This window comes from Carlito syrichta, unplaced genomic scaffold (assembly GCF_000164805.1).
Source record: "Carlito syrichta isolate Samal-C Ts95f unplaced genomic scaffold, Tarsius_syrichta-2.0.1 Scaffold303106, whole genome shotgun sequence".
NCBI classification, from domain to species: Eukaryota; Metazoa; Chordata; class Mammalia; order Primates; family Tarsiidae; genus Carlito; species Carlito syrichta.
The window spans coordinates 484,730-497,533 of NW_007247202.1; the positions used below are offsets into that span (position 1 = coordinate 484,730).

Genomic DNA, 12,804 nt, shown 5'->3' on the forward strand with positions numbered 1-12,804 from the left:
CAGTTTTATTCTCTTTGTTCAGCATTACTTGGGCTACTCAGAGTAATTTGCAGTTCTATATAAATTTTAGAAATTTTTCCTATTTCTGTGAAGAATGTCACTGATATTTTTATAGGAACTGCATTGACTGTTTAGATCGCGTTAGGTAGTATGGGCATTTTAACAATATTACTTCTTCCAATTCATGATCATGGGACATTTTTCTATTTATTAGTGTCCTTTTCAATTTCTTTCATCAGTGTTTTATAGTTTTCATTGAAGAGTTCTTTCACCTCCTTGAGTAACTGTATTCCTAGCTTGTTCGTGGTAGTTATTGTAAATGGGATTGTTTTCTTGGATAGTTCACTGTTGGTGTTTAGATACGCTATTGATTTTTGTATGTTGATTTTTTTATCCTGCAACTTTACTGAATGTATTAGTTCTAACAGTTTTTTCAATAGAGCCTGTAGGGTTTTCTCCATATAAGATCATGCCATCTGCAAACAAAGACAATTTGACTTCCTTCTTTTCAACATAGATGCCTTTTATTTCTTCCTCTTGCCTAATTTCTCTGGCTAAGACTTCCATTACTATGTCAAATAGAAGTGGTAAAAGTAGGTATCCTTGTCTAACCCCAGATTTTCCTGTTCAATATAATGTTAGTTATGAGTTTGACATATATGGCCTTTCTGGTGTTATAGTATGTTTCTTCTATACCTAATTGTTCAGGGTTTTTATCATTAAAGAATGCTGAAGCTTATAATATGCTTTTCTTCTAGAGGTTGAGATGATCATACTTTTTTTCTTTATTATGTTAATATGATGCATTAAGTGTATTGATTTGCACATGTTGAACCATTCTTTGGATCTCTGGGATGAATACCACTTGATCATGGTGAATGATCTTCTTCATGTGCTGTTGGATTTGGTTTGATAACATTTTGTTGAAGATTTTTATACCTATGCTCATCAGGAATATTGGCCTATAGTTTTCTTTGTTTTGTTTGGATTTAGCTTTAAGGTAATGCTGAACTCATAGAATGCATTTTGAAGAATTCCCTACACTTCAATTTTTTTGAATTATATGAAAATGGTTTGTACTAGCTCTTCTTTACATCTTTGGTAGAATTCAGCAGTGAAGTCTACTTCTGAGTTTTTCTTGGTTTTATTTTGTTTTTTGTTTCTTTAAGTGGTAAATCAAACTTTATTTAGGACTATCATGAAATGTTTAGGAGCTTCTGCAATAAGGTTTTGCAGTAAGGAAGAGCTATTGGGCTCAACTCTGAATACAATACAGAAAAATGGAAATGTGTAGCCAAAGTGAGTTTTTCTTTGGTGGATGACATTTTTTTACTGATTAAAATCCTTATTTGTTATTAGTTTGTTCAGGTATTCTATTTTGCATGATTCAATTGTAATAGGTCATATGTGTCTGGGAATTTATCTATTTCTTCCAAGTTTTACAACTTGTTGATATATACTTGTCACAAAAGTTTCTAATGCTACTTTGTCATATCTGGTATAAGTTATAATGTATTTTTAAATGTTTAATTTATTTGAATCATTTCTTTTTTGGTCACTTAGTCAAAATGTCAATTTTGTGTATAAATTTCAAAAACCAATTCTTTTATTTTTAAATTCTGTTTTGTTTATTCTTTTGTTTATTTCTACTCTGATCTTTATTATTTATTTTCTTCTGTTAATTTTTTATATAATATGTTCTTGTTTTTCTAGTTCCTTGAGGTGCAACATTAGGTTGTTTACTTAAGATAGTTTTACTTTTTTGATGTAGGGGTTTATTGCTATATACCTCCCTTTTAGAACTGTTCTTGCTGTATTCCTAGGCTTTGGTATGTTGTGTTTCCAGTTTTATTTGTCTCAAATTTAAAAATTTTTTTTTTAACTTCTTCATTGACTAATTGATCATTTAGGAGTACACCTTTTAATTTCCATGTATTTGTATAGTTTCCAAAATTTATCTTGTTATTGATTTCTAGTTTTATTTCATTGTGGTAAGAAAAGATAATTGATATGATTTAATTATATTTATTTAATTTGCCAAGGCTTGTTTTGTGGTCTAACATATGATCTATCCTGGAGAGTGTTCCATGTACTGTTAAGAAAAATGTGTGTTCTGTTGTCATTGAATGGAATGTTCTGTAAATGTCTGTTATGTCTATTTGGTCTAAAATGTAGTTTAACACTGATGTTTCTTAGTTGATTTTTGTCTGTATGATTTTTGTCTTTCATTGAAAATGTGGATTAAAATCCCTTACTGTAATTGAAATCTACTTCTGCCTTAGTTCTATGAATATTTGCTTTATATATTTAGGTACTTGATGTTGGGTTTATATGGATTCATAATTGTATATCCTCTTGCTGTATTGACCTGTTTCTCATTATATAATGGCCTTCTTTGCCTCTTAGTACAGTTTTTGGCTTAAAGTCTATTTTATCTGATCCAAATAAAGCTATACCTGCTCTTTTGAGTTTTATTTGCATGGAATATCTTCTTCCATACCTTACCGTTCAGACTCTGCGTGTCTTTGCAGGTAAAATGAGTCTCTTGAGGGCAGTATACATTGGGTCTTGTTTTCTTATCCATTCAACCACTCTATGTCTTTATCGATGAATTTTTCCCATTGCCATTCGAGGTAATGACTGATAGGTAAGTGTTTACTGCTCTCATTTTCTAGTTTCTAGTTGTTTTGTAGATCTTTTCTTCCTTTCTTTCTCTTTTATAATATTCCTTTGTGGTTAAGTGATTTTCTCCAGTATTTCTAGCTTTTTATTTTTAGAGTATCTAGTATAGGCTTTTGCTTTGTAGTAACAAGAGGCTTTCAAAAATATTCTATAGTTATAATAAGTTATTTAAAACTGGAAACAAGTTAACTTTGATTACAAAGATAAGAAAAGACTTAAAAAGTGATATTTTGAATTTTTGACCTCACAATTTACATTTTATTTTGCCTGTCTTTTAACTAATTATTATTATTTTCAATAGTTTTGTCTTCATATGAAAGATATAAATGTTTTACATACACAATTACAGTATTAGAATAACAATCACATTAGCATTCTTTTTTTTCAATTTAAAGGTTTTGCTTTCAAATAGTTTTGCAGGACATAACTGGGAACAGTGATTTTCCTTACATTTTCTTTGCCTGGGAAAGTATCTCTCTTTTGTTTCTGAAGGATAGTTTTTGAAAATACAATACTCTTCTTTTGCATTTTTTTTTCCTTCAACATTTTGAATGTATTGTCCCATGCCCTCCTGGCTTGAAAGGTTTCTACTGATATGTCTCTCAACAGGCATACTGACTCTCCCTTATATGTATTTGCTTCTTTTCACTCACTGCTTTCATAATCCTCTCTTTGTCTTTCACATTTGAGAGTTTAATTATATATAATAGATCCTGGTGTATTCTTTTTTGGATTTAATCTAACTGGTGACTTTTAAATTTCTTGCATCTGGACATGTACATATTTCCTGGGTTTGAAAAGTTTTCTATTATTATTTCTTTGACTAAGCTTTCTACCCTTTTTCTCTTTCAACTCCCTCTTTAACCCCATTAGCCCACATATTTGTTCTTTTGATGTTGTCCCTTAGAATCCTGTAAGTCTTCTCCATTTCTTTTTATTACTTTATTTTTTTTCTCCTCTGTGTATGTTCAAATAGGCTATCTCCAAGTTTACTTATTCTTTCTTCTGTTTGATCAGTTCTGCTGTTTTTGCTCTCTAGTGTGTCTTTTTTGTTCATTTCATTCGTTATATTTTTCAGCTCCAGGATTTCTGTTTGAAATTTTAATTATTTCAATCTCTCTGCTAAATATTTCTGACATGTTTCTGAATTGTTTCTCTGTGTTTTTGAAGTTTGTTGAGTTTTGAAAAAAATAGCTATTTTGAATTACTTGCCTAAGAGATCATATGTCTCCATCGCTCTGGTCTTTGGTGTCCTATCACTTTGGTCTCTGTTTGGTGAGGTCATATTACCCTGTATGTTCTTGATGCCAGTGGACACATGACAATATCTGCACATGGAGGGTCTGGGTATTTATTCTAGTCTTCACAGTCTGTCTTTGTTTGTGATCATCCTTTTCCAGAGGGTCTTCCAGAGACCTCAACTGACTAATTGCTGTATTATCAGAGCCTGTGACTACTTTAGTTGTCTCAGCACTAGCTGGCCTTCTCTGCCCAAGTTTGCTATGAGTTTGCTATGAGTTTCAAGCACTAGATGACCCTCTCAGCCCAGATTTGCCGTATAGGCTCCAAAGTTGGCATAGCTCTCTGCTCAAACAGGCACACCTCCCATCTGGTCCCTGTATGGGTGGAATAGGTCCCCAACTTCATTGAGAGAAGGTGGAAATGTGACTTTTCCCCTTAGGATCTGCTGTGGGATAGAAGCTAGTGAACTCGTCTCTGGCTCAGACGGGTATGTGTCTCCCAGCATGTTCAGTACAGGTGGGGTCATTCCTTAATTGCAGCAGGAGGGACTGGAGCTGAGACTGGCTCCCTTAGGATCTGCTGTATGAGAGCAGGTGATGAGTTTGTCTCATTGGCTCTGACAGGTGTGTATCCCTCAGCAGACCTTTGTATGGATAGGATAGCTCCCCAAATGTAGTAGGAGGTGCCAGTGCTGAGACTAAGCTCTTTCAGGATCTGTTGTAGGATGGATGTTGGCAAGCTTATCACAAAGGCTCAGACTTTTGGGGCTATAGAATATGGTCTCCCTCCATGTTCTTGTGCAAGCAATTCTGAGTTTGAACTTCAGTTAAGGAATCCTGACACCAAGCTATAGGACAACTTTTAGGCTCATTGCCAAAACTATATTCAGTGGACAGACAAGTCTCTCCCCTGAGGCACTAGCCAATGCAATTCCTCTTGGACTCCCTGTCAGATGGTTTTGCTGTAGGCACATGAGCAAACAGGGATGTAACCACGCCCCTTGGGGAATATGACCTTTTCTGGACTTGAACTTGGGAACATACCTGAGTGCTGATCTGCACTCTCACAATGACTTTCTTGGGTCTTGGGCTTCACTGGGGTTTTAAACCTCCTACCTGAATCTCAAAGCTACTGCAGATAGACTTTTGTCTGGAGATGGGTGTAGTATTCTTCTTGTTGTGAGGAGACATGAGTGGGTTATCTCTTATTCTGGTATCCTGCGGACATCACTCCTATTTCTATGGATCTAGATTGCTCACCAGATAACCTGAATTTTACACTTGTGATTGCTGTTTACAAACCTGAAATTGTAGAATTATTCTAAAACCATGTTCATTTAAATAGCTAAATGCTACTTAAGCTAGTAACGTGACATGAATGCCTATCCCTAAAGGCATCAAACAGAAACGTTAATACTGAATAACTAAAGTCTTTGCTATATAGGCACAATATAACACAATTTTTTAAAAATCACAACTTTGTCCGATTGTTTATTTGAATGTGATCTGTGTCCCTGTGCTGTCTTCAAGAGATGCTTGGAATTCTTTTTGCTCTGCAGTCCCAGCTACCTCCCAACCTCCTGACATTCCTTAGCAGGCATGTGTTATAAACCACAATTTTTAAAACAGTTAATATAAGTGACCAAAGATTACTTTAAAATGTCTGTCATTGTAACAAAACACTATTTCTTAATACTTAATACATATTTGTAGCAAAAATGATATCCATTAATGGAAAATTCTAATGAGGCTTTGAAATGCTGATTTAGCACAATGTTGTCTTGGTATGAACAAAGCATGCAAACAAAAACCGGTCAGCATCTTTGACATTGGACATCTGGACTTCATAGTCAACATCTTGCCCTGTGAAATATGTGTAATTAATGTATGACTCCCTTGATTGCTAATTCAATAAATCTAATTTGACTATTTCCATATTTATTAAATTCACTATTTAGAATGTCAAATGACATTTTTTTCAACTATGATATTGTTTGCCAAAATAAAACACCTGATTTTAAAAATTCTAGTTTACTTCATTTTAGCTTCCATTTAATTTTCCTAGAGCATATGAAACTATAAGCCACTTAATAGCGTTTTAGCATAAAACTCTATCTAATATCACATGAATCCATAGTTCTTAAATGTTTCTATATTCTGCTAGAAATAAAATTTTACTCAGTATCTAGAACCAATCTATATTATAATACTTTCCAACTAATTGGCTCCCTACAGTCAATTAAATAGAATTCTTTACAAAGACAAATCTACTAACATATAATTGTGGTTTAATCCATTATTAAAATCCCTAGGTCTGACAATGACACAAGCACAAATTCAGTTGGAGCAATCAACATTCCCTCAGTAGATATAATTTTTAGTGAATATTTTTCCTCTTTCTATAATAATAATAGCACTATAGCAACAGAATTTTGCATATGCTATCATTTTGAAGTCCAGTGTAAGTAATCTATCAGATTTCTCTTTCAGCTAATTGGAAAAGAAATAGAATATAGAATTAAGATTTTCACTCTACTGGGAATGTTGAGACAAATTAAAATGTTAGATATAATTAAATCATAGCCTTTGAATGGACATGAGAGGTCATCTATCTAGTCAAACCACTTTCATTTGTGAAGAAACAAACTTAAATCATCCTTCCATGATTAATATCTGAACCTTAAAGACATTCTTAATTAACTTGGCAACTGTTTTAGTCCATTTTGTGTTGCTATAACAGACTGCCACAAACTGGGTACTTCTTTATTTTTTAATTTATTTCCCAGAATTCTGGAGACTGGGAAGTCCCAAACCATGGCACCAGCATCTTGTGAGGGCCTTGGTGCTATGGCATCCCATAACAGAAGGTGGAAGAGCAAAAGGGTGTGAGAGTGAGGAGAGATTTAACCCATGGCCTCAAGCTCCTCATTCATGAGGGAGGGCACCCTCGTTACCTAAGCACTTCCTATTAGACCCCACCTCCAAACGCTGTTGTATCAGGGATAAAGATTCCAATATATGAGCTTTGGGGAATATGTTTAAACTATAGCAAACTCAGAGCAATGTTTAAGCACTTTACTTTGTTGGTGAAATCATCCTTACAGCTGAATAAATTTCTCAAGCTGCAGATAAAACACTTTTGTTTTATCATCAGTTTATAAAGGAACCCATATTTGAAACTATCCATAAGGAATTGAAAAATTGTCAAATCAAGTTTGTTCTCTTGTAAACTGAAGAAAATTCCTATTTCTTTAACTGTTTTTTATTTTTCAAATTTCTTTTCAAGCACTTTCATAATTTTTATGATTTTTGCATTAAGTTTTAATGTCGTCTATATCCTACTTACTTTTTTGAAGTCCAAATTGGACAAAAGTTCTTTTTTTTTTTTTTGAGTTGGAGTTTCACCTGTTGCCCAGGCTGGAGTGCAGTGGCACACTCATGGCCTCTGCAGCTTCGACCTGCTATGCTCAGGCGATCCTTCTGCCTCAGCCTCCCAAGTGGTAGAACTACAGGCATGTGCCACCAAACCCGGCTATTTTTTTTTTGTAACTGTAGAGATTGTCTTGCCAAGTTGCCCAAGCTGTTCTTGAACCCTGTGGGCTCAGGCAATCCTTTCACCTCAGCCTCCCAAAGTGCTGGGATTATAGGCATGAGCCACCAAGCTTACCTGGTCAGACAATAGGCTCTTAAAAGTATGTTTAAGTTGAGTTGAATACAATAGAATTTTTTGTCACTCCTACCCCTATGTAGTGGTGTGATTGTGTGTGTGTGTGTGTGTGTGTGTGTGTGTGTGTGTGTGTGTGTGCGTGTACTTTAAAATCTGCAACCCTATTCTGTCAACACATTTTTCCCATTGTTTATAATTAATTACTAAAGTTGTTCTCCTTCTCACTCCATTAAGTTACCCTTTTACTTTGGAAATTTGTATCAGAAAAATGAATTTATATATGAAGCATTAAGCAAATTTACTGGGAGAATTGAACTCACCCTAGGAGCAAAGGTGGCATCATTGATAGAATGCATGTGACCATAAAGTGACTGCTCACATTTACCCTAGGAAGACAAAGCAGAAATAAAATCAAATAAATTCCATTGGGTATGTGAAAACGAATTGAAAGATGCTTTTATTTAAATTTTAAAAAAACTTTCTTAGTCCAATTAAAAAAATAAAATAAAATAATCATGATAGAAAATATATTCGTTTTTACTGTCAACCATTCAGAATCATACAGAGCTATATCAAAGAGTGTGCCACAGTACTTGTATCTACACTGAAATTCTACTGTTCAGTTGAGCTGGTGTTACACTCTCACTCCCTTTCACAATTAGCATAGATTTCAAGCCCTGGGACCAAGGACTAATTTCCTTATAGAAAACTCCTAACAAGGATCTGAGTATCACATGTTCTTACTCATACGAACATCTATCGTAATATGATAAGAAAAGGATTGACAGTGGCGGAAAACTATGGGGGGGGAGGGGAGGGGAAGGGAGGTGGGCTTAACGGTAGTCAATATCTGTCTGGGGACGAGGGGACACTCCTTATCAACAAGGGTGCCTAAACAATGCATATTTGTATACCTAACTCAACTGCACCCCACAATTTTAAAATAAAAAATATGTTTAAAAAGAAAACTCTTGTTTTTAGCATAGCCGTTCTACTACTGCTAGCAGTGAGGGGGAGACAGTCCTTCTTTTTCTTTTTAAAATATAGAATCACATTGTAATTTCCACAGTTCAGCATTAATATCATTACATGCACACAAATATTATGAAATATATACAGTGGTATTTTTAAATACAGAATAAGCATTTGTTTTGTGAAAAGCATACTCCATATGCATCCATTCAGCTTATATTTTCCAAACAACAGCTAAAATTAAAATTAATTCCAAAAATGTCCAAGCTTCAGTTTAAATGTTTCCAGAAAAGATGGACCCATAGCACATTATAATGCAGATCTGAATATCTAAATGTGGCATCTTTCATTTTGACACCAATGTTCAAAGGGCATTCTGGAGTATTGTAGGAAAATCTCCAAAGTCTGTAGAAGAGACAGAGAATGTCGTATGGACTATTGTCTGGAGATTCTTGCTATGGTCTTAGAAATGTGGATCTCATTTAACAATTTGTTCACTCAACAAATATTTTTGAGCAATTAATATATACCAGGCACAATTCTGGGTGCCAAGGATATGCCAACAAATTAAATAGACAAACTAATGCTCATGGACTTTATATTCTAGTTAGGGTGATAGATAGTTTGTTAAAAAGGCATAATGTGTGTTAGAAGATGATACACATGAAAGAAAGAACATGTCAGGTAGGGTTAGTAATATCATGAGTTTGGGGTCTGGGGGGCTAAGGGCAAATCACATTACCAAGTTGAGTGATCCATTTTTGCCTCACTCAGAAGATGAGATTTGAGCAAAGAAGGAAGATACTAAGGATGAAGGTACTAAGGGGGTTAGCCAGGCAGATATCTGAAGGAAAAGTTGTTGTTTTTAATTAATTGATTTATTTTGAGTCAGAGTCTCATTCTGTCATCCAGGCACCCTCATAGCCACCACAGCCTCAACGTGCTGGGCTCAGATGATCCTTCCGCCTCAGCCTTCCAAGTCACTGGAACTACAGGCATGCACCACCAAGCCTGGCTAATTTTTTGTATTGTTGACTTTATTGTAGAGATGAGGTCTCCCCAAGTATCCAGACTGGTCTCGAACCCCTGGGTTTCAGGCAACTGTCTCGCCTCTGCCTCCCCAAATGCTGAGATTACAGGCTCGAGCCACTCCACGTGGCTAAAAAGTTTTTCAGGTAGAAAGAAAAGATAGAGCTTGTTTCTGGAACAAAAAGGAAGCCAATGTGGCTGGAAAGGAGTCAGTCAGGAGAAGAATAGCTTTCCTCAGAGTCTTCATCTATTTTCACTTACTATCTGGAATTTACTTAGGCTTAAAGATGACAGGAGAAAGCTTACAGAAAAGACTCTAAAATGAGAAATGAAAGACGGATCATCATCAATACGTCCCCTCATTGCTATCAGTCATTCATGGAATACTTCCGAACTAAACAAAGTTGGAAAGGCCTTGTAACTAAACTCTATTTAGTCCTCACTATTGCCATTGTACTCAACAAGTTAATTTCAAGTACCTATTGACAAACTCAATTTATGCTCCTAATCTTTGTTTACGGAGTGCAAAATGCCCCCACATATCTTTAAATTCCAAAAAATACATTGAAACATTTTGTCATTCTCTCAGGATTCTCCTCCACCTCCTTACTATACTGATTTAGTGTCTTGATACTACTACAACTTTAAGTCAATTATTTTGAGAACTTCAAACCACCCAAATTCCCAAAGTAGAAATAAATTACTTACAAAGCCAAAAAGGCAAAGTATAAGATGTAATAAATACTTTTTAAAATGCTATCTTAGAAACGTTTATAGTTAATTTTATTTGAGAACTTACAGTGATATGGTATACTTGTATAGTGAGTGTTGATAATTTTACAAAGATTTAAATTAGCAAATTTGTCTTAAAATATTTTTGTACTAGTAAAAGTCTTGCATATGGTTGCCTTCTAACTTGAAAATCTCTAAACGATTTGATTAATTGGTAAGGAAAATGTGGCTTTTTTAAAATTTAAATTCTGAATGCCAAGTTTTAATTCAAAGTAGAATCTCTAAGGCATGCTCGGAAAGCCCTGGAAATAGGGGGTTATAAAAGAAATGCTGACAGGCCACATTTGTGCTGCTATAACAAAACCTGACTCGAAGATAAATGTTTCATGAATTTAAAAAGTTAAAAAAGCTTTTCTATCCAGCTTTGTTCCCAAGATAAAAGTGAATCTACTCTCTTTTGTGGTATAGGGAATATGAGGGTTACTAATATTCTAGCCTGCAAACAGTCTAATCAAAAGCAATACCCAAACTGGGACATGAATATTTGGAATATCTCCTTTGATGAATTCTTGTCAGAATTGTTTTCTTTCAAAGGAATAGAAAAAAATTAAAAAGAGAAAAGAGTTCACCAAAAAAAAAAAAAAAAAATCATGTGATCAAATGCATTGCTTCAGAATTTGATTCTCTCAGACAAGAGAAGCTGTGTGCAGTAATGGTTTCTATCACCAACCCTATGAGTAGAAACACCTGGACTTAGTTCTTGGATCTGCCACCTAGTAGCTGTGTAATCTTATACAAATTATTTTGCCTCTCTGGGGTTCAGTTGCCTACTGTGTACAAGGAAATAATGGCATTTGGCCTATAGCTTTTTAGAAGAATTCATTGAGGTAATGGTGCATGGGAAACACTCATATATTGCCCAGCACAAAGTAAGGGCTTGATAAATATTAGCTCTTAATATCAGAGGCAAATATTATTGAAATGCTGAGGACTTCCACATCAACATCTCCACCTTTGCCTCCACTGAGCTCCAAATCGGAGTATCTATTTGCCTCCCTACAGAGGTCATGGGACACAGGTGCTGCTTTTTCTGTTGCTCTCAGATCCGTTTCCCATGTGGCCCTGCCCTGCACCATGCCCTGCTCTCTACCAATGACCTCACCTGGGCTTTCAGGCCCTCTGGGCTCTGGTGGGATTCAGCCATAGAAAAGTACCTGAAGGATTTGATGAGCAGAAGGAGAGAGGATGGATACAAGGCCGCTTCTGCTCTCATGGCAACACTCATACCATGTCCTGTAATGCTCTCCTTCCCCTGTTTTTTTTTTTTTTTCCAGATCTAGAGTAGTGATGACGTCTCCTCGTTGAGAGTCCTGGGGTTCTGTGCTGGCTCCCCTCCCCCTCCCCTACCTCTGTAAACATTCAACCAGGTTTTACTCTGTGCGCCACCTGTTTCTTGCTGGTGACTCGTCTGATACAGCATGTCAGCAATAATAAGCAAAAGGAGACTTTTTGACTGACTGCTTCCAACTGCCTAACTTGATTCTCACTACATCCTTCCCCTTGTAATACATAAATGTCATCACCAGCTGTTCAAACTAACAAAAGCCCAAACAAAAACCTGGGAATGGCAATACATGGTTTTGTTCCCCCGCCCCGGCTCTAACCCTCACCCACTGTATCTAGTCCTTCTTCAAAACATAACCCTATTCTGCCTAGTTGTGTCACTCTCTGCCATTGCCACTCTGCGGCAGGCCTCATCCCATGGAACACGACCGCGGCAGGAGCCACCCCACTCCCAGCCATTGTTCTCATGCCACTGAGCAATCAAAACCAGAATCAGAGCATGCCGTGCTCTTGCATACAGCTGTTCAAAAAAAATCAGCATTACACTCAGAATAAATTCCAAACTCTTTGGCAAGGTCCCGAGGCTTTATATTATTTAGCTTCTGCCTGTGTATCTGACCTTATCTTTTACCACTCTTCCTTCTCATTCCCTATGTTCTTTGCTTATTTTCATGTTTCTTCACTGTCAGGGATCTTTATGCAAAGAGTTCTGGCACCTGGCTTAAAGAGTGACTGAATAGCAGCATTAAAGATAGAGAACTTTGGAAAGATTTAGGAGCCTCTAAAGGTATTTATTCACATTCCAGAGGCCCCTAAGGCATTTATTTACATTCCAGAAGTTGTAAGTCTGGAGAACTTTCCTTTCTCTCTCTCTCTCTCTCTCTCTCTCTCTCTCTCTCTCTCTCTCTCTCTCTCTCTCAGTCTCTCTCACTCATTCTCTCTCTTGCCTTTCCCTGGATCAAAGAAGGAAAATTGATATTAATAGTTTGGGGGTGACTTTCCATGGCATATAACCCCTCTGTGCCCACAAGGTGGCTCCCATCGCTCCCTCTCCCTCTCCACGCTCTACCACCTGCAAACCCCACAATGAGAATTTCTATTCTGGAGAATAGAAGGTCAACACAATCTTCTCTGTTC

General features: G+C 36.1%; 1 protein-coding gene across 1 annotated transcript in view; it reads right to left on the reverse strand.

The window, feature by feature from the left end:
- Positions 1–12,804, reverse strand: part of LOC110595611 (sperm-associated antigen 16 protein-like) — a 253,236-nt gene that overhangs the window by 30,786 nt on the left and 209,646 nt on the right. Inside the window, exon 3 of the mRNA XM_021712154.1 lies at positions 7,911–7,976. Coding sequence (XP_021567829.1) covers positions 7,911–7,976 — 66 coding nt within the window. The remainder of the gene's footprint in view (positions 1–7,910; positions 7,977–12,804) is intronic.